At 42.2% G+C, this 22,120-nt stretch overlaps 1 protein-coding gene across 2 annotated transcripts in view; it reads left to right on the top strand.

The window, feature by feature from the left end:
- The window catches only part of pAbp (poly(A) binding protein), a 33,786-nt gene extending 13,911 nt beyond the window's left edge, over positions 1-19,875 (top strand). For both annotated transcript variants that reach the window (XM_080286090.1, XM_080286091.1), the window contains exon 4: positions 17,609-19,875. In XM_080286090.1, the coding sequence (XP_080142216.1) occupies positions 17,609-19,162 (1,554 nt within the window). In that variant the 3' untranslated portion in view covers positions 19,163-19,875. The remainder of the gene's footprint in view (positions 1-17,608) is intronic.
- The last annotated feature ends 2,245 nt before the right edge of the window (positions 19,876-22,120 follow it).

The following is a 22,120-nucleotide window of genomic DNA, read 5'->3' as shown; positions in this document are numbered from 1 at the left end:
ACTACTGGGCCTTGGGATAGGCCACTACCCCCAAGAATTAGGCCCTGAGCCTTTGCCCAGAGTAGGACACGTTAAAAAAAAAAAAAAAAAAAAAATCTGTGAAATTGGATGCCAAAAAATGCTGTTTACATTACCCCTTTTCTGTTGGTTTTCACTGAAAAATCTATTTTCCTTCAGATTTGTCCACTCGCATGCAGCCACTACTTGTTTTACATTGATTTGATATACAATAATTTGCTACAACAATAATAGAAAAGTTCCACCCCAAAATCCGATGTATGATAAATTTCCCGCTATAACGACATTGCCATTGGAAAATACTGTACAAAACACCAGGCACATGCAAGGTGACCATCGCTTGTCTCAGGCAAGATGGCGGCCCCAGTGTGCAGGGCATTGTTTTGGTTCAGTTGCAGTCCCAACACCCCTTCAAAGCCCTGTCTTTTCCACATGTTCACGTGTGGCCCCCAGCTGTCGTCACCTCTCTGCCAAGCATCATGCTACTGTAAGCCTGTACCGTACATCGTGTAGCATCAGGCCAATGTTGTGCAGATGTGTTTGTTGTGTTGTTGCAGTGATTTACTGTACATGAGGAATGCTGCCTGTATTGGTGTGATAAGTGTTTGTTTTGGTCTTGGAGACAACTTGGACAGACACAGAAGTAATTAAGGTGGATTGTCATTTTTGTTTGTCTTGGGTAGGTGACTTTTGGAAGTTGAGTTGACGTAACCCCCTTTTTATGATACGTTTCAATCTCCCAGTTCACGATAAATTTGTTATACGTTAAGGTATGACCTGACGTAACCCCAACGTAAAACGAGTAGTGACTGTACTTGCTTCACCACATCTGCATCAAAAACTAGCATGAGTCCAAAGGCGACACAACATCAGATTTGCTGATTGCTGGGTTCAGCCGGAAAAACTGTCATAAATTTAGGCACGTGGTTGGGACATGTCAGCAAATATGTCACTTATCAACCACCAGCCACCTTCGATTTCTTTTTCATGAATATCATCGGATTCATCTGTCAAGTTCTTCACCCGACGAGTCATCGATATCAGAGTCTTGAGCTGACGGCTGATAGTCCTCATCGCTCGAGGAATCGCAAGATTACTTGAGAGTACGCTGTGATTCGGCAATAATTCACAATGGAGGGAACGACATTACACTCCTATGACACACAGTCAAGACTGATCCTGGTGGGATGCAGAGCTACTGTCCAACACACCATCAATCACATGCCCTTCCATATAAAATGGGATTGGCTGGAAAAAAGAAAAGTGGGTGGAGCTTATTTTATCCCCGGTGACATATACGAGCCAATATGTAAGGCCCTAGCACAATAAACAAAACCCTCTTCCGTCTCCTTTGGTGGCATTGATATATGATGACACAGAGGTGTCGTAGTGAGTGTGCACTGGAGGGTTATGACGTATAAGCATTGTGGCGAAGGGGTTAATGGAATATATTATTGTTTGTATCAAAGCGTCTTACAAGTACACGAGAACAAACAGAAGATTGAGCGCTAAATGTATGCTTAACTTAAACAGCAGAAAGACCTCCAGTTTATCTGTATTTTTCAGACTATTTTCTGGGTTGCAAAATACTTTTAACTGGTTTAAAAATTTCTGGCCTATTAATCATGTTCCTTAGCTCCTTAACCCTTTAAGTCCGGGTCGGGCCTTAAGACGGATTCTCTTGATGGATACTGGATCGGGGCTCATGAGTAAAAGAGCCTCAGGCAACGGGTGACTTCGTATGATACCCCCCTCCTTCCATGTTGCACTCAGAATGGTCTGGGCTCTGACGTCATATGTAAACAAACCTGCTGGTACAAATGTACTGGGTTTGCGGGTGGATTTTTTTTTTTTTTTTTTTTCCAAATAATTACCTAAAAATGACTCATAAATCATAACATAATTTTCTGCAAACAAATATATGCCTAAAATGCTTCAAAAATATGCTATAATAACAGTACATGTGGCCAATTTTTTTCACGTCTGCACACACGCAGGGTTAAGGCAACACGATTGTGTTTATCATGGAGTTAGAGGGAAATCTTCATTTTTTGCCCTCAACACTGGCTTCAGATGGTATGGCAGAACTGAACAGCAACTTGGAGAACTCTGAAGTGACTAGTAGACTCGGTGAAGAGAGGGAAGTGCATGACATCACTGATTTTGATGGATTTTCAGCCAGTGATATACAAACTCCATCAACCTCTGGGGTATCAGTGAGTAGTATTGGAGTGAAACCTAAGTTATCGCCAGGTTTGGAGTATGATAGTGATGAGCAGGGGAGTGGTAATGACGGGGAGGGGATGGCAGACAGTGACAGTGATGGATTTATTCCAGTGAGTGACATGTGATGATGATTCAGACCTAAGTGATGATGAAGATGCTGATGATGACCCCAAGGTGTGTGACCCTCCCCGTAGGCCTGGTGGTACTGGTAGTGCTGATGGATCTGGGTTTATCTGGGCAAATGGTGATTGATTCATACCAAATTGCTATAGATTTGATGCAACTCAGTGGAGTGACAAGGGCTGCTGGTGTAGACAAAAAGTTCTGAAATGGAGTATTTTCTCCGGTTTTTTTTTTTTTTTTTTTTTTTTTTTTTTTTTTTTGAAAACAATTGTACACAGAAGCAAGAAATAAATTTTTTTCTAACAAGGAAAGAATGTTCTGTTCAAACTATAAGAACAAGAAGATAAGTTTTGTTGAATGAGAGGAAATAAGTTCTGTTCTGATTACAGTACAGTACTTGGTGGCATAAGTAAAGTTCAAAAGTTGAAATTGCAATTTTTTAAAATATGGAAACAAGTTCTGTATGAAAATAATTTACACAGAAGCAAGAAATGTTTTTCTAATAAGAAAAGAATTTTGTTCAAACTGTAAGTGAAAACAACAGATGGAAAAAAGTTGTTTATTTACGTTTTGTGGCTTCCTCATGGATTACCCATACTGCATTCATCGGCTGTATCTTCAGTAATGGGCAGGTAAAATATATTCATTTTATTATTTTTATAGATATTTCATCATTATCCATCATCCCAAACACACAAATCGTGAAACTATGACTTCTCAAATTTCCCGAAACTTTTGCCTCCCGGGGCATATTTGCGGATTCCGAATTGCCTCACAGAGGGGTTAATAGCCCTCAGCGTGTAACAACACTTTATCCTATAAGTGTCAGTGACGTTGAGTTAGTGTGAGCTACTAAAAAAATGTGAACAGTTATTGGAAGGGAATGAAGTTCACTGTTACATTTACATGACTCTATGGTACCATCCCAAGCAGTCAGGCAGTCACTTCATCTTAGATGCTTTGAACCATAAGGCACATGCACCTTAATTTCATGAATTTTTCTTCAGATCATAGTGAATCATGGGTTTATAAAGCTAAAAAGCATATTGACAAGTAAGCCAAACAGTTCTCCTAACATCTGTAAGAAAAAGAAATTTATTTTAGATCTTCGAGAAAATGGTCCCTGGGCCGGCCAGGGAAGCATACAAATTTCTTATCCCACGGCTATTGAGGAGTTAATAATCAGTTTAACGGTACTTGTTCCTTTTCCACCAGATTAATTGTGATTTCGGACTGCTCGGGCACTTTGACACTGTATAGCCCAGAAAGTCGGGCCATTGCAGTACAGTAAATCCTTGATATACTGAACCCTCTTTTAATGAATTTTAGTTTTAACGACTGCCTTGAACTGGCCGAATGTTATGTTCATTTAACAAATTTTGTTGGGGAAAAGAATGGATGCGTGAGAAATACCGACCAGCATGGCGCCCTTACACACACACATACACGTGCATGCATGCTCTGCATGTGGTAGAATGCTGCATCAGTCTCTGGGTGGCCTGCATTGCAAGAGGAGCCATGAATAGAGCATTTGAGGAAGCTGTTTAGTTCTGGCTGTACTGTATGTTATTCTGTAAGACTGTTTGGCCAAACAATGCTCTATACTTAATGATCTTGTTCAGTAAAAACCATGACTCTGGGAAATTACCGAACAGCATGGGTTAATGAACTATCAGCTTTAACATCAAAGGTTTGGTACCAATTAGTTATATTGAGCGTGTACTGTACTGTACTAGTCACGAAGTGCTGTGACAAGGCTGTGAAATAAGATGCCAAAGGGTGAAATTACAGGACAGGGTAGTGTAAAATGTGTTTATTTTTAGGACTTGAATGTGCTGTTGTATTAATTTAATTTCTAACATGTTTGAAATTGTGCTAAGTGGGATGGACCATCAGATACAACTATCAGCTTTATTGGACCCAGCCTTCCCCCTCAATTAGTCAGTTAGTGAGGATCTACTGTAGTTTAGTTCTTGTTTTGGTGTATGAATAAATTATATTGGATCAATAAAAGTTTTTATGATTGCAGAATGAACAGAATTTGTAATCCTGGTAAGCTTATTGCTTTGACATGAAATCATGTGGGAAATTTACTGAAGCACCAATAAGTGTCAGATTTATGGTTCTGTATGAAGATACACTAGTTTTAATTGGCTTGGGCTGGTTGTGGTGAAGGGTACTTGAAGGTTATGTTTTTAAAACTAAATCTTTGCATTAAGTAAATGGAAAAGGGCTTAGGTTGAACGGTTCATTTACCTATTATTAGCATTGGTTTGGTAGTGTACTTTTAATGTTAAGTTTGGGAGTGGAGGTTTTGGCATCACTAAGCAAGGTTGAATTGAGAGCTTGGAAGATAATGAGCCAGTGCAATGAGTGGTCCTGCCATATGGTGGGAGTCTGTGAACTTCTCCCAGATACATGATTTGGTGGTGTGAAGGTTACAGCTACCAATATTTGATGTTATTGTACCCAAAGCCAGCTAAAACTAAGTGTTATGTTGTACATAGGTTTACACCAAAAAAAAAATAAGGATTGTGCAGTATTCATTGCCTTATGAAGAAGATGGATTGGGAAAAAAATAGTACAGTATTCAAATGTATGTTCTACTCCTGTTTGTCAGGTGATTTCTAAGGATGTATTAACCCTCCTCATCCCGACGTTTCCTGGACAGTGGTACGCCCCAGTCCCGACTTTTTTGGACCTTTTGGGGGGGGGGGGCTCAAACATCCGCTTTTGGTGAGAAACATCGAAAATTCATAGAGAAATCGCTCACCTGAGGTTTAAAATACTCAATCCAGGTAGGAGTATCTCCTTACCTTACAGGGTTTTCTATCAGGCTGGCTGCAAAGAAAACTAGTTCAATGGGAGGATATCTATTCCACACCACTCATAAACGGTATTTATTTATTTGGTAAGATTTTATATGTAGTATGAGAGTATATTGGTTTTCAAACGGTAATATAGGCATTATAAGCATTGTTTCACTCACTAAATCATCACCATTCCTGACTTTTTTACCACATTACCTGATCATCATTTCTGACTGTTGCTTCGTCTAATGTTTGTCCTCCACATTGTCATCAACTGGGGAATCACTCTGGCTCTGAATTTCGTACCGTGGCATGACATGGCTTTACTGGCCAGGTCACTGATAACAGGTGCTGAGAAAAGGTCATGCAAGGGGGGGGGGGAAGGTCATGCTAGGTAAGGCATGGTCCCTGCCTGGCATCTTGTAGAGGAAGGTGTCCCGTGTATACGTGCCAAAAATCACTCGCAAAAATTGAAAATTGTGCAAATTAGGGACCTTGCAATGTTGCCGCGTTAAAGTACGTCTCCGGGATATGAGTGCACATCATGTGAGGACGTGAATTCACGTCTGCGGGACTCGGCGGGTTAAAAAGGGTTTGTGAAAATTTTGCCTTCATGCATGTATAAAGACGGTATATAATTCGAATATGCTTAATAAGATTTCCATTTCTTAAAAACAATAATGAAAGCTATGGAGAAATTTCCCCTGCGACATTTCCATTTGGTACTCTGCTCTGCCACATGTACGACCGTAAACAAACAAGAGACTGGCGAGGTGCGTCGGTGATAGGGATTGCATGGTTGCATGACATTGACAACAAGAACAGTTAGCAAAATGATGAACTTTGTTTGCGCTATGGCTGACCACAAATCAAATCCAACTTTCAATGCAGATCAGCACCTATTCATGAAACGAGTGAAAGGTTGGGCCAGGTTTCCATCAAAGATGGACACAAAACGTCATAGGCTGTGGGAGATGCGATGTAGAAGAGGTGTTGAGTGGACAGCAACCAGGAAAACATGTCATATATTGCTCCGGCAGTGAATTTTATATGGCAAAACTTATGCATGAAAACATTTCTCCATATAGACTATTTACCATGTTAGTCTTTCACCAGTTACAAGGGATGTTTATTGAATAGTTAATTGTATGTAGAAGTTAACTTCATGGAGATGATGATTCCTGTTTTTTTTTTTTTTTTCACCAATAGCATGATTGTCAAAGGCTTTTGAAAAATTGAGATTTGAGGAAACTACATGAAAATGTGTAGAAAATTTATCTTTGAAACCCACAAAACATGTTTCACTGCCCATCCCATTGGTCAAGTATTAGGAGTGACATTGCAGAGAACAAATAGATGACAGATTAATTGGAACAAAGGGTGGAGGAGCTAAATCTTTGAATTTGAAACGAAAGAGTTTACGAAATTTGGATAATTGAGGGTTTGTTTGATTAAGCATTGATGTGGCACAAGGTGTCTTAGCAGCCCTGTTGACCACAGGTAAGAAACTGCTCCTATATGATTGTCCTTTAGGACAATCATATAGTCTGTGTGGCATGTGCTTTTCAGTGCTTCATTGTGTTAATGTTGTGATCCTATTTTTCAAGTGGCACTTGAAATTTATAATGTTTCCCAATCCAATCTAAGCTGGTAGATGAGGGTTTAGCAGTGCCCTGATCAGAGTCTAGCTAGGTGAACTCTGTATCCAGTTAATATACTTCAGATGAGTGGATGTCAGTTTACTGATAGTTAATATTGGTGGTGGGTTAGTGCCGTGGCTCAGTGGGTTAGAGCGCTCCGCTCTTACCGAAGGGTCGGAGGATCAAATCCACCCAAGAGTCATTGATAGACATCAGGAAGGGCATCCGGTCATAAAATGCTACACGCTCCAAACCAAAGTCCTCTACCCAGGGGCAATGCCTTAGCCATTATCCAAAAAAAGGGATACCTGGCGTTAAAACTCACTTAGTGCCCTACCCCGTAAAAAGAACTATCTAAACAAGTGAATAAAGTGCCTCTGACCAGGAAGGACCATACGTTGACGACTTAGGAATGGACAAAGAACATTCTGAGGGTGGGAACGTGGAATGTGAGAGGAGTGAATGATGAAGTGAAAGAGAGGGAGATTGTTCAGGTACTTGAGGATGCAAGAGTGGATATATGTGGATTGACTGAAACTAAATGGAAAGGTGAAAGGGTGAGAGAATGGGAATATGGTGTAGGTATATGTGCAGGAGTTAATGAAAATGAGAGGGCAAGAGAGGGAGTATGTCTGATAATAAGCAAGAAGTGGAAGGAGAATATAAGAGAGTATAGAACAGTGGGTGCAAGGATTGTATGGGTGAGGATGAAAGTAGGTATACAAGCGTGGGTGATTGTATGTGTGTATGCTTCGACAGAGGACCGAGTGGCAAGAGTGAAAGATGAGTTTTGGGCGAGAGTAGAAGTATGTATGGACAAATTTGAGAGGACCGAGAGAGTGCTTTTGATTGGAGACATGAATGGTAAAGTTGGGAATGTACGAGTGGATGGGGTGGTTGGTCAGTGGGGTGTGCCAGCTGAAGTAGATGGGAGTGGTAGTGCTTTGGTGGACATCTGTGCTGGTAAGGGGTTGGCAATAACCAACACCTACTTTCAGCATAAGATGATCCACCGGTATACATGGAGAGTAATGAGGAGGATGGATGGTGAACTTGTTGAACGAAAGGCAGTGATAGACTATGTGTGTGTGGATGAGCGAATGAGAAGACAAGTGTTGGATGCAAGAGTGTGGAGAGGGTGGGGGAATGGAGTCTTGGACCATCACTTTGTGATGGCCAGGGTAAAGCTGCAAAGAAAATGGTTGAGGAGACGAAGGAGAAGACAGGAGGAAAAAACTCCTGTGAGAAGAGTGGAGAATTTGCAAGATAGTGAGAAAATGGCAGAGTATAAGAGCATAGAGGAAGAAAGATTGGGAAGGTATGAGCTAGAGCAGATGGAAGGGGTGGAAGACGTATAAGATATTTACAGAAGAGATAGGCGCAGCATGTGAGGTGGTTTGTGGAGTGAGGAGATGATGCAAGGGTGTGCAAGGGACAGCATGATGGAATGATGAGGTGAAACGAGCTGTGGAACAAAAGGCATATAGTGAATGGTTAGTGAGTAGAGGTAGGGGAGAAGATGAGAGAGAGGTATATGTGAGCAGGAGAAGGGAGATGAAGAGACTGGTGAAGGAGAGTAAGAAGAAAGTGGATGAAGAGTTTGGGAGAAATCTGAGTGTGAAATGGAGGGAGAGTAAGAAATTTTTTTGAAAGGAGGTAATGAAAGTAAGGCAGTGTGAAAGGGGAAATAGTAGGGGAGTGAAAGATAGGAATAATAGGTTGTTGGTGGAGAAGAGAGAGAAATTGAGATGGGAGGAGCACTTTGAGGATATGTTGAATGTAGAGAGTGACAGCAGTGTGAGTATAAGTGATTGGGTAATGGATGAGAGAAGAAGAGATGAGAGGAGGGAGGAAGAGATCAGTAGAGCGGAAGTAGTGGAAGCAATGAAGATGATCAAGTTGGGAAAGACCCCAGGAATTGATGGAGTGTGTGGTGAAATGCTGAGGTATGGGGGTGAGATTGTTGTGGAGTGGATATGGAAGGTGTGTAGATTGGCTTGGGAAGAGGGAAGGGTTCCAGAGGACTGGAAATCAGGTATAATTGTTCCTTTATACAAAGGAAAAGGGGAGAGAGAAGTATGTGGTAACCATAGGGGTATTTGCCTTCTTAGTGTGACTGGTAAAATATATGGTAGAATACTTATTGATAGGGTTTGGCATATGACAGAGGAGCTAGTTAGAGAAGAAGAAGGGGGATTTAGGAAGGGAAAAGGGTGTGTAGATCAGATATTTTTTCTAAGATGTTTAGTAGAGAAGTATCTAGAGAAGGGAAAGAAAGTGTATGCTGCCTTCATGGACTTGGAGAAAGCTTATGACAGAATAGATAGGCAAATATATGGAAGGTATTAAGAATATATGGAGTGGAGGGGAAACTGTTGAGTGCTGTGAAGAGTATGTATGAAGCAGCTAGGGCTACGGTGCGAGTGGATGGTGAGCTGAGTGAGTTCTTTGATCTCAATGTGGGACTGAAACAGGGTTGTGTTATGTCTCCATGGCTGTTTAATATATACATGGATGGGGTTGTAAAGGAGGTGTAAGGTAGGGCAATGGATGTGGGGGTGGCTCTAATGAATGAGGGTGAGATTTGGCAGATTCCGGTGTTGCTGTTTGCTGATGATACAGTATGAGTGAAGATGAATGGGAGTTGCAAGGTTTGTCGAATGAATTTGGGACAGTGTGTAGGAGGAGGAAGCTGAAAGTTAATGTAAACAAAAGTAAAGTTATGGTGTTTGAGAGGAATGAAGTCACAGAATGTACAGTGAGGTTGGATGGTGACGATATGGAGAATGAGAGTGCATTCAAGTACTTGGGTAGAGTGATGAGTAAGGATGGAACATTGGGGGATGAAGTGCGTGAAAGGGTACAGCAGGGTAGGAAGGTTGTTGGTTCACTGATAGTGATGAGAAATAGGGAGGTGAGTAGGGAAGTTAAGAAGTCATTGCATGATAGTATTGTGATTCCTACTGCGACTTATTGAAGCGAGGCGTGGACCTTGCAAAAGGGGAACAAGTCAGAGTGAGAGCAGTGGAAATGAGTTACTTGAGAGGAGCATGTGAAGTGACATGAAGGGACAGGTTGACGAATGAAGAAGTGAAGGAACATTGTGTGGTGGATGTGGTTGAGAAGATTAGGAGAAATACACTGCAGTGGTTTGGACATGTGGAGAGAATGGAGAATGAAAGACTGACTAAGACGGTGTATGAGGTGAGGTGGAGGGAGGGGTAGACAGAGGATGAGTTGGAGGGATGGAGTTGAGAGGTATATGAGGGAGGGGGGGGTGAGTTGGGGGGAGGGTGGTCAAATGGTGGGTGACAGAGCGACTTGGAGGAGTTTTGTCTGCAGTCACCCTTTGTGGGATTAGTGCGTCGGGCTGTAGATAGATAGATAGATAATATTGCCCTGGTTGTGAAGTGAGGATGCAGGCATTGCATCATCAGTATTCCAGTGTCTGGAAGTGGGATGATATACAGGGTTTGAATGTTTGTGTGGTGATTTTGTGCTTGTTGTTCTGTTGTGTAATGACAGGAGTGTTTTGTATATGGCAGAGTAGATTTGTTTGTACTGACAGGGGAATATTGTTTAAAAGCTGTCAGAGGATGTGTAGTCCTTGTGTGCTTTTATAGCCTTATTTCATAAGTATGCATACTTGTGTAATCCTTAGATCTTCTATACTGTCTTTTATCATTGCATATGGAATTCTAAAACTCCAGTAGATTTCAGTTTACTTAACAGTCCATGCTCTTTGCTCTTTCCTCCAGCTATTCTGAACTCTTCTAAGCAAGAAGTGTAGAGAGCTCCTCCTTAACTCTCAGGTGTTGGAAAAAGCAATCGTGCAAAAAAAAAAAAGTTTCATAAGGCAAACCATCCTATACAAACAGCCAAAGACAAAACATCATCTGTACCTCCATTCCCTCCCTAGGGCAGGGTGAGGACTAGCAGTGTCCAGACAGCCCCAATTTGCCCAGTCCAATGGGCCATGCTTCCATTCGCTCATCATTCAAGCCTCCAGAATGAGTAGCTTCACATAAACGTGTCTGATGGTCACAAACTAGAAACCATCAGTCAAAACCATTTAAAACTCAGGAAAGTTCACCATCTACTAAAGTGCAAAGGAAAGTGGTTTGTTGGGTGGAGTTACTGTGGTCCATACATGGTGGTGTAAGTCTGCTAAAATCTCTGTATATGCAGTGATGCAGAGCTGGTAGTCTTGTCAGCACTGTGGGAATTTTGATCAGCTATACCACGAAGTGTCTAACTCTTTTGAGTCGTGGTGAGGGGTAAGCTTTCTCTATCTATCTATCTATCACCAGACGCCTTAATCCCATAAGAGGTGGCCACAAACAAATCGCCTCCATATCACTCGGTCCTCCGCCATTTCACTACCCTGCTTCCCTTTCACATACCCCTCTCTCATATACCTCTCCACTCCATCCCTCCATCTCATTCTCGGCCTCCCCGTTCCTCTCCCTCCCCCTCCCTCCACCTCGCTCACATAGACTCTTCTCATGAGTCTCTCTCTCTTCCTCCTCTCCACATGGCCAAACCACTTTAACCCTATTCAGGTAAACCTAAAACTTTATCCTTAGTTAAGTAATGTGGAGTCTGTCAGATCCCAATCTTTAAAAAATCACCAAAAATACTTACAACAACTTTATTGAAACAATCACTTGTACACAGTTTCTGTAGTCCTTTTCCTTCAATTTAATGCAAAATGTATGAAAATATAAGTGATGAAATATTGTTTGGAAAATTAAAATGAAAAAACAACAAATTTTATACCAACTGAAACTAGTGGCTGCCATATCAAACTTGATATGTTTCACCAGTTTACTATCATTGCATGCTGTACAGTAATGGCCAATGTTTCTGTAAGAAGTAAGAAGCGCATGTCATAAAAAAAAACTGGGGGTATGCAAGATATATATGGAAAAAAAAAAACAGGTTAGGTAATGTGGGGTCCACTGGACCCCGAGGCCCTTTATCGTGAAAATAGAGCCAGATCCCGAACTGACCCCATCACCTCCCTAAACTAGTCTACTAGTCAGGTAGGGAGAGGGAAAACCAGATCCCAAGACTTTATAGTAATATGTGAAACAACACTTAAGAAAAATAGCTGGGGTCCCACAGACCCCACATTACATGAGGAGGGTTAATGTGTTTCTCCTAACGCCTCCTATCACATCCACACCACACTGCTCCTTCACTTCCTCATTTGTCAGCCTGTCTCTCCATGTGACTCCACATGCACCTCTCAAATAACTTTCTTCCACTGCTCTCACTCTTAACTTCTGTCCCTCCAACAATGTCCAAGCTTCACTTCCATACATTAGAGTTGGTGTAACAATAGTGTCGTGTAGTAGCTTTTTCACTTCCATGCTCACTTTCCTGTTTTTTATCGCTGCTCTCAAGGAGCCAGCAACCTTTCTTCCCTGCTGCACCCTTTCAAGCACCTCACCCTCTAAACTTCCATCCTTACTCATCACACTACCAAAGTACTTAAACACACTCACATTTCTCCATTTCCTCCCCGTCCAATCTCACTGTACGTTCACTAACTTCACTTCTCTCGAAGACTATAACATTACTCTTCACTACATTCACCTTTAGATTCAGTTTCTTACACACACTCCTAAACTCATCCACCAAGCCTTGCAGCTCCCCTTCGTCTTCACTTAACACAGTATCATCTGCAAACAACAGTTCAGGGAGTTTCCAAACACTGCAGGGCTCTTGCTAACTGCCGATGGTTGCGAGCCATTTGGCTCCTAAGGTTTTGGAATTGTGAGCCAAATAAAATTTTAGACTACGAGCCGAAATATTTTACGAGCAATAAATTTATTTATTTACACATTGTGATGATTAGAATCATATAATGAGTTATTGAGGTACATTCATGGTGGCGACGAGGAAAGACTTAAAATCGATCACAACGTGCTTTTTCTTGTTCATTTAAGTAAGATTTACTTATTTTGTAGTTAAGTGGGTTTTGATGTGGATGTATTTTCTCCTTGCCAAAAGGCAACTTGCATGTAAAATTTGTTTGCCGAAGGGAAAAAATACTTGCATTTGCGAGCTGTGGCTCTCCAAACAAGAGCCCTGCACTGCCTTCTCACTAGGGCCACTCCAATATCCACTGCCCTGACTTGTATCTCTCTTATAACTCCATCCATATACAGATTGAACAACCATGGGGACATGACACATCCCTGTTTCAATCCAGCCTTCAAATAGAAAAATTCACTCGGTTCACCATCCACACGCACTGCAGCCATGGCACCGTCATACATACTCTTCACAGCATTCAAAGACTTCCCATCTACTTCATAAAGGATTGTAGAAAGTATTAAGAATATATTATATTCTTAATACTTTTCACAATCCTTGTCTATCCACTCTGTCATATGCTTTCTCCAAATCCATGAAGGCTGCATACAACTTCTTTCCCTTCTCTAGAAACTTTTCCACTAAAGATCTAAGAATGAATATCTGATTTACACCTCTTCCCTTCGTAAAACCTCCCTATTCTTCTCCAACTAATTTCTCTATTATTTCTCTTAACTCTGTCAGTAAGTATCCTACCATATATATTTCCTATTACACTAAAAAGGCATATTGCCCCTATGATTACTGCACACTTCTTTTTCCCCTTTTCCTTTGTACAGGGAAACAATTATACCTGACTTCCAATCCTCCGGGACTCTGCCTTCCTCCCAGGCCAATCTGCACATCTTCCACATCCATTCTACTAATATCTCTTCCCCATGCTTCAGCATTTCACCACACACTCCATCAATTCCTGGGGCTTTCCCCATTTTAACTTTATTCATTGCATCCACAACTTCCATCCAACTGATTTCTTCCTCTCTTCTCACATCCCTGCTTCTTTCAGCCATTCCCCAGCCACTTATACTTGCATTACTTTCATTTTCTATGTTCAACTTTTCATTGGTGTTCTCTCTATCTGCTCACTTTTTCTCTCTTCTCCACTAGTAACGTACCATTTTTATCTTTCACTCCCCAACTAACTTCTTTGGCACCCTGTCTAACTTTCTTTATCTCCTGCCAGAACATTTTCTTAAATTTCCTCCTCTTTACACTTGGATTCCTTCCAAATTCCTCATCCATTTTTTCCTTTCTCTCGCTAATCTTTTCACCTCTCTTCCTCTCTACTCGCTTTTCCGTCTCTCAATTTCTTCCACGCCCCTGTTTCTCATCCACTCACTATATGCTTTTTTCTTTTGTGCCACAGCCTCTCACCTCTTTAGTCCACCATGCTGTTCCCTGCATGCCCTTTCATCTTCTCTTCACCCCACACACCACCTCGCATGCTGCACAGATTTTTTCCATGAATATCTCACACACACCTTCCACGTCCCCCATCTGCTCTAATCTAAACTTACCCAATCACTCCTCCACTTCCCTCTTCTATTCTGCCTTTTTTCCATCCTCTTTTTAACTTTTCTACCCTCCTTGTAAGAACTGCTTCCTCCTGTCCTTCCCTTCTATTTCTCCATTTCATATGTACTTTCATTCTGACCACCACCAAGTGGTGGCCTGAAAGTCCACTTCCCCAACCTCTATATACTCTTGCATCCATCACACCTTCTCATCCTTTCGTCCACACGCACATAATCAGTCATTGCCTTCCGTTCATTCAGTTCACCATCCACCCTTCTCATCAATTGCCATGTATACCTGTGGATCATTTTGTGCCTGAAGAGGGTATTAGCTATCACCAACCCCCTCCCGGCACAAATGTCCGCTAGGCACTGCCATTCTCATCCACCTCTGCAGGCACGCCCCACTCACCAACTACTCCATCCACCTTCATATTCCCTGCTCTTCCATTCATATCTCCATTCAAGAACACTCTCATTCCTAGGAATTCAAACTTTTCCAAGCACACCTCCACATTTGTCCAGAACTCTTCTCTCACTCTGCTTACACGATCTTGCGTTGGCGCATACACACACCTAGTCACCCGCATTTGTAGTCCAACTTTCACTCTTACCCACACAATCCTTGAGCCAACTGATCCATACTCTTATGTTTTTCTTCCATCTGTTACTCACAACAATACACACTCCTTCTTTTGCCCTCTCATTCTGAACTACTTCTGCACATATACCCCATCCATACTCCCATTCTCACACTTTCACCTCTGCATTTAGTTTGTTAATCCATATACATCCACTTTCACACCCTCAAGCACCTGTACAATCTGTCTCTCACCTCATCATTCGCACCCCTTACATTCCATGTAGCTGTCCATACCAAGTCCTTTGTTCGGTCCTTAGTCATCATCTTTTGGTCAGTCCTGGTCCGAGGCTTCATGTTCGTATTTTTAGTTAGTTATTTTCCGGGGAGTGGCACTAACTCTCCGCCAACTGACTTGTTTTCATGTTGGTTGGTTATAAGGTTACCATCCAGCATTGTAAATGATTTCCTGGTTTGCAGGAAATCATTTGTCTTGCCACTCAATGTGGAGCTAGCTCCCAAAAACAGGGTATCACACACCAAGTGGGTGGATGATGGTCGCCCCCAGCTACCACCGAGCTTTCTCCCGTGATGTAATTATCAGATTCATAATCCTCTTTGCTAAACTACTGTAGTGGATGGTGATGTGGGTAAGGATGGTGAATAGCTGTGATAAGACACCATAAAACTGAGTAACAAGTTGTGGCATTCGTTATTAGACATAGTTTTAAATCCTACACTGTACAGTCATGGTCCGTACTTGACAAAGTGGGTGTGTATGGTACATTGCAGCCACACTAAGTTCTTATGCTTTTGGTGAAGAGGAAGGCTTGTTAATGAAGACTTATCTTGGGGTTCAGCAATGAGTTAGGTGGAAGGGACACCTTTGAATTTCCATATACTGCAGAGTAGGGACTAAGGAGTAATAACAGGCAGTCAAGTGAAGTTCTGCAAAAACCTACATGAAAAACAATATTTGCCAGTGTGGCCACCCCAAATGGGCTTGAGGCGTCTGGCAATAGATAGATAGTAATAAAAATTTTCCCAGATCTTTCAGTTCAGTTATTACTCCGCCAAGGAGGTTATGTTTTCACCCCTGTCTGTGTTTGTTGGTTGGTTGGTTGGTTTGTGAGCAAGATTACACAAAAACTACTGGATGGATTTCCATGAAACTTGGTAGGAGAATGGACCTTGCCCCAGAATAGACTCCATTAAATTTTGGTACACGTCTGGATAAAATTGCGGATCCAGGAATTTTTTTTCACTTTCTTTAACGTTGCAAGATAGGGCATTTTTCGACATTCACGTAGATTTGTCATTGAATATTGCATAGATCTTGATGAAAAAAAAATCAGGCATATCTAGGATGTTGGTATCTTCGATTGTGTACAGTTTGTGTCAACCTGTTATTCTTCCATGATGCAGATTATGAAATGATATGCACTGGTTTGTTGGCTGTTACAGCGATTAAAAAAATTGATAGAGTTATGGGTAGTTTATAATTATGGTGTTACAACATATAGGGTTATGAGTTTGATATTGGCTTAGACTTGATTGAATTAGAAGGAACTGCACGTTGGGCCTTGGGGGAGGTGTGCGCTCCGAGTACCATTCTAGTTGTTAATGTATTTGAATAATATTCAGGAACATAATTTCCCATTTAGTTTTCTTCCTGTATTGCAAGAAAATAGTATATCTTATGCCAAAAATTGTCAGTCTGTGTTTTAATATTTTGGTCCCTTTGGGTTTATATGGACCACCACCTCCAAGTGGTTGATCCATACGAGATGCACCCCATATTCAGTATGTTGCAGATATTATTTACCTCGACTGTAGTTCTAAAGACGGGCAGTTCACACAGGTTTCATAAAGTTTTCAAGTTTTTCAGATTTTATAAAAGTTTTCCCCCAAGCAGTATGATCAAAGGTGACTTCAGCCTACACACCACAGAGCAGTAGCCAGAAGTATTGTAATGCTTGCCAGATAGCCATAAAGTTGATCTGTTAACTCTCTCTTGTTTTTTAAACTGGCCAGGTTAGTTGCAGCTTTCATTTTAATCACTCTCCAAAGAATGTCTGAAGGTAGCAAGAGTAAATATGAAAATGCATAATTGTATTGAAGAGGTTAAATGGTAGTACCTGTTAATGTGAACTTACGTATGAACCATGCAGATGTTAAATTTTTTCTTAGCCACACCATTGTTCAGCACTTAATAATTTTGCATGGCTGGGCTGTTTTGATTTTAGAATTAGTTGCATAGCTTACAGTCATGGTCTCTTTGTCATCAGTCTGAGCACTAACTACACATCTCAGCAATTAGTCTTAGTTTTTGTTATACTTAAAACATGTGGTTGTTCAAATTTGCAATTAGTTTATGCTGTACTGTGGTCTTTCACCCATGATAATTTTAGCACTAATTTTGCAACTTCCGTCATGAACCTTGAGATGGTTGAGGGATTATCTGTTGAATGGAGATGAATTGTTGTAAGCTTTATTCTAGGCATAATGGAAGGAGGTTTCATTGTGAGGTAAAGTGACATGAAGTGATAGGTAATAAAGCTGTTAATGAAATTGAGACCATGACTTCACTAGAACTTTGTGGTTGATGATGAGTTGTACAAGAACTTGAAATGGGGGGGGAGGGGGGAGTGATTCTATTTGAAGTAAGGATTGTGAATGTGGTGAATTGGTGCATAACCTGCATCAGGACACTTCTGGGCTTACGTTTGTGCCATTTTCTTGTTTCTAGGTTCAGCTTGTACTAGTTTATATAAAGATAATCATAAAAGTAACTGCAGCCATTTTTTGTTCCAGGTTGCCACAGATGAGACAGGTAATTCCAAGGGCTATGGATTTGTACACTTTGAGACCGAAGAGGCTGCCAGGAGTGCCATCCAGAAAGTAAATGGAATGTTGCTTAATGGCAAGAAAGTTTATGTGGGCAAATTTATCCCCAGAGCAGAGAGAGAAAAAGAGTTGGGTGAGAAGGCAAAGCGTTTTACTAATGTGTATGTCAAGAACTTTGGAGAGGATTTGGATGATGAGAAGCTGTATGAAGTTTTCTCTGCTTTTGGTAAGATTACCAGTCACAGAGTGATGTGCAATGAGGAGGGGAAGTCCAAAGGTTTTGGGTTTGTTGCATTTGAAGAGCCTGAAGCTGCTGAGAAGGCTTGTGAGGATCTAAATGGCAAGGAGATGAATGGCAAACAGATTTACGTAGGAAGAGCCCAGAAGAGAGGAGAACGTCAGGCTGAATTGAAGAAGAAATTTGAAATGATGAAGATTGAGAGGATGAATAGGTACCAAGGTGTCAACCTTTACATCAAGAATCTCGACGATACAATTGATGATGAAAGGCTGCGAAAGGAATTCTCAAACTATGGAACAATCACCAGTGCCAAAGTCATGACTGAAGATGGACGATCAAAGGGCTTTGGTTTTGTTTGCTTCTCTACACCAGAAGAAGCTACACGTGCAGTTACAGAGATGAATGGCAGAATCTTGGTCAGCAAACCATTGTATGTTGCTCTGGCACAACGCCGTGAAGACCGCAAGGCTCACTTGGCTTCTCAGTACATGCAGCGTGTTGCAGGCATGAGGATGCAGCAGATGGGACAGATGTTCCAGCCTGGTGGTACCAGTTACTTCATGCCAACAATGCCACAGGCTCAGCGTTTCTATACTCCACAGATGGCAGCACAGATCAGAGCCACCCCTCGCTGGCCAGCTCAGCCAGCAGCACAGGTTCGGGCTGGAGCCCAGGCCACTGCGGCCTTCCCCATGCAGGCTGCTCCATTCAGATCTGCCCCACGCCAAACACAGCCTCCTCGCAATGTCCGTCCCATGGCTACTGCTGCTGCAGCTGCTCAGCAGCAACAAATACCCAATCTGCTGCAGGCAGCTAGACCTGTTGCTCCTACTGCTGGTGTGCCACCAACAGCTGCCCTCTCAACTGCCGCACGTGCTTCCAACTACAAGTACACCAACAACATGCGTAATCCTCCAGCTGTGTCAGGTGGAGGCCCAGCTGCTGCTGCTGCGGTGGCCCCAGTGGCCCAGCCAGCTGTGCACATCCAGGGTCAGGAGCCACTTACCCCATCAATGTTGGCTGCAGCCTTGCCTCAAGAACAGAAGCAGATGCTGGGTGAGCGACTCTTCCCTCTCATTCGTGAGATCTATCCTGAACTTGCTGGTAAGATTACTGGCATGTTATTGGAAATTGACAATTCTGATCTGCTGCACATGCTGGAGGATCGCAACTCTCTCAAGGCAAAAGTAGAGGAGGCAGTTGCTGTGCTTCAGGCTCACCAGGCCAAGCAGCAAGTTGTGGCTGTAGCAGTAGCTGCTCAGAAGAAGGATGACATGTAAAATTCAAGACTTTGATTTTAGTGAAGCTGAAGAGTCTGCTGGCCACTGCAGTAGCAGTCCACATGGACAGTAAGATTGTTTCTACAGACCTCTTTCATCTCAAGTTTTATCAAGGCAGCACTTTTGCTTGATTTAGTTTTCTTTTGTGCCCTGTCTTTGGAGTATCAGTTTTTATTAAGGTGTTCATTTCTTGAAAGGTCCTTTATTTTAATGACCATTTTATTTGCATGCTGTGTTGGACTCCAATAGATAGGGCATATTTAGGTTCGACCACAACCACGTGAACAGTCTGTCAAGTAGGTGTCATAATACAAAAAAAAAAAATCTAAAAAAATAGTAAAATAAATAAAAAACCTTAAGACAAGTAACCATTAACTGCAGCAGCTGCTTATAATGTAACCTTTCTGTTCATTATAATGCAACCCTATGGCAGGTCGGAACATTTGTCAACCAAGAGTTTTATTAGTATGGAATCCATTTAAGTTGAAAAGTTCAGACATGCCATTTTATAAGTACCGGTAAGGAAAAAACAAATGGTATATATATATATATAAAAAATTAAAATGTTTTATAAAAACTGAAAATGCCCAACCAACGGGCAAAAAATCTTATAACAGTTCCATCAGTAAAATGCTAAAAAAAGTGTAACAGTGTGCTATGGATGAGACTTTAAATGGATATTGGCAACAATAAACTTCTGTTCCATAACCTAATATAGGATTTTAATTATCCTAATGAATATTTGGAATAGATATATGATGCTGTTACAGGTTTTCATTGCAATCTTAGTAATGTAACCTAGTGGTTATTGTACTGTGATACATAATTACTTGAAAGCATGCAATAGTATTTTAAGGGTTCTCGACAAAAAGCTTAGTTTGTATTAAGCCTCAGCTTTGGTTGTATCACATTTTTCAGTGTTTTGTACTTGAAATGACCGGAGAAAACGGGTGAGGCCATGGGTTGTGGCCTGGGGCTTACCTGAATGTGAACCTGATGGACCTAAGGCCGAAATTGCCCTTCTGTAGTCCACCAACCTCTATTTTTGGGGGGATAGAGTTGAGTAGCTTTGCTTGGGCATAAAAATTAGGTGGGTGGCACTAATACAAGTTGTGTTGTAAACCCTAGTCAGTCTGATTGAGCAGAAGATTGACCACAAGTGAGTAATTGCCTCTTTGTTGTCCCACATGCTCCCCGCACTTGATGCTCCTGTCTTGGTGTGGCATGTGCTGTGCATTGCTCCTCTGGTGCTCCACTGGTTTGTGTGTGTGTGTGTTTTGAAGTTGGGCACATGTCAAGTGATTACACTCAACAAAAGCTGGTAGTTTTGGCCTGGGTCATGTCCTGCTATTTTAAGCCTAGGTAGGTGAACTTTGATCATCTCTTGTTTAGGGACGCCTGATACGTGGATATTTGGAGTGTTTGCAGGGGGGGGGTTAGGGGGGGTAGTATGGTGTTAGGTGGTGTACTGCTCTGCACATGAAGTAGGTACTTCATGTTGCAAGTGTTGGAATATCTGTAGGGTTTGACAGTGTTTGTGGTGATTGTGCTGTGCTGTTTCTTTCACAATAGATGGAGTCAGAGAGTTTAAATATTGGTGTGCGAATGAGAAATGAGCATGATGACTCAACGGTTCTCTGTAGTATGTGTACTGTACAGTATATGAATAGGGCTGTGAGATATTAATAAACGGTTAAAGGGGAAAAAAAATCGTGAGGGAATTGATACAGGGTAAGGATAAAGTCTTTCCCTGATTACACCCCCAGTTCTCTTGCTCGTTGCCGTCGTGCGGAGCATCGACTGGGGCTTGGTGTGTGGGGGAGTTCTAGCGGGGTACCTTCATCCCCTCCACAGGCGTGGAGGCCTGGTTGCATGATGGCCTTCCAGTCCATTCTGCTTTCCCCTCTCCCCCCTCCTTGGGTCCCAGTCTTTGCCTCCACTAATTTTGAAAGGCACTTTTTCTAAAACTTCTTTCGTTTTCTCCTGTCTCTATGCTATCACTTTGCTTTAAATGGCGTGAACTTTTCCACATTCATCAAAATTCTCATCTCTGACCACGCATAAGTTGTTACAGGCAGGACTGGGTGTGCTCTTGGACTATTGTGTCGGCCAGTGGTGGGAGTCATGGTGGTTCGGCGTCACCCTAGTGTGCGGACCTCCGCAGAGGGACCCTCTGTGGAGGCGGGACCGCTGCTGGGTTGCAGTTGTCGGTTCCGGGGGTGCCGTGGCTCAGCGGCGGGACTCTCGGTCATTAGCCGGCGACCCTTCGCTGTGCAGGGAACCTTTGGAGCGGCGTCGCTATCCCTTCCAGGGTAGGGTAAGGGGCGCACACTGGTGTTTGATCCCCACTGGGGTCGTTGGCCGGGCCTCTAGACTCGGGGTATTGCCCGTAATGTCCTTCCTTTTTCAACCGTAAAGATGAGCCTTTCCTGTTTCATATACCATTATGGATTCAAACATTAGTTCCCCCTCCCCCGGTTCTGCCGCCGACATGACCCAGGTAACGACCTCGACTTCTCTTTGGGACGTCCCACCGACTACACCACTTTTCCGCCTGTTTTCTCCTCCTCACCTCCTCCATCATCATCTCCTCCAGTTTCTTCCCAGTCCTCCTCTACTAGCTCCTCCTCTATCATTACTCTTAACCTTAACTTCCTTTTACCTCTTCTACCTTTTCCACATGAATCTCTCGTCCTCGTCCATCTCTGCTTCCGTTTCCTAAGCAAACAGAACATGACAAATTCCAAGCTTTGTTAGACCCCCAGACCTGGACCAAGGTTTTTGACATTCACTCAACTGCCCCTGTAGCAGGCGATGACCTGCTTTTTCAGTGTTAACTATTGAAGCAAGTAGGCAAAGATGTCCAATCTACATCTCTTCCAGATGGCTATCGTATTGTAACAGTTCAATCGGAAGAATAGACAACTGCCGGTACACCAATTACTGTATCAAAAAATG

This window comes from Coenobita brevimanus, chromosome 110, assembly GCF_032717465.1.
Source record: "Coenobita brevimanus isolate Jiangsu-jjx chromosome 110, ASM3271746v2, whole genome shotgun sequence".
In the NCBI taxonomy this organism is placed as follows: Eukaryota; Metazoa; Arthropoda; class Malacostraca; order Decapoda; family Coenobitidae; genus Coenobita; species Coenobita brevimanus.
The sequence above is the reverse complement of the archived record's forward strand: the minus strand, read 5'-3'. Positions and strand labels throughout refer to the sequence as shown.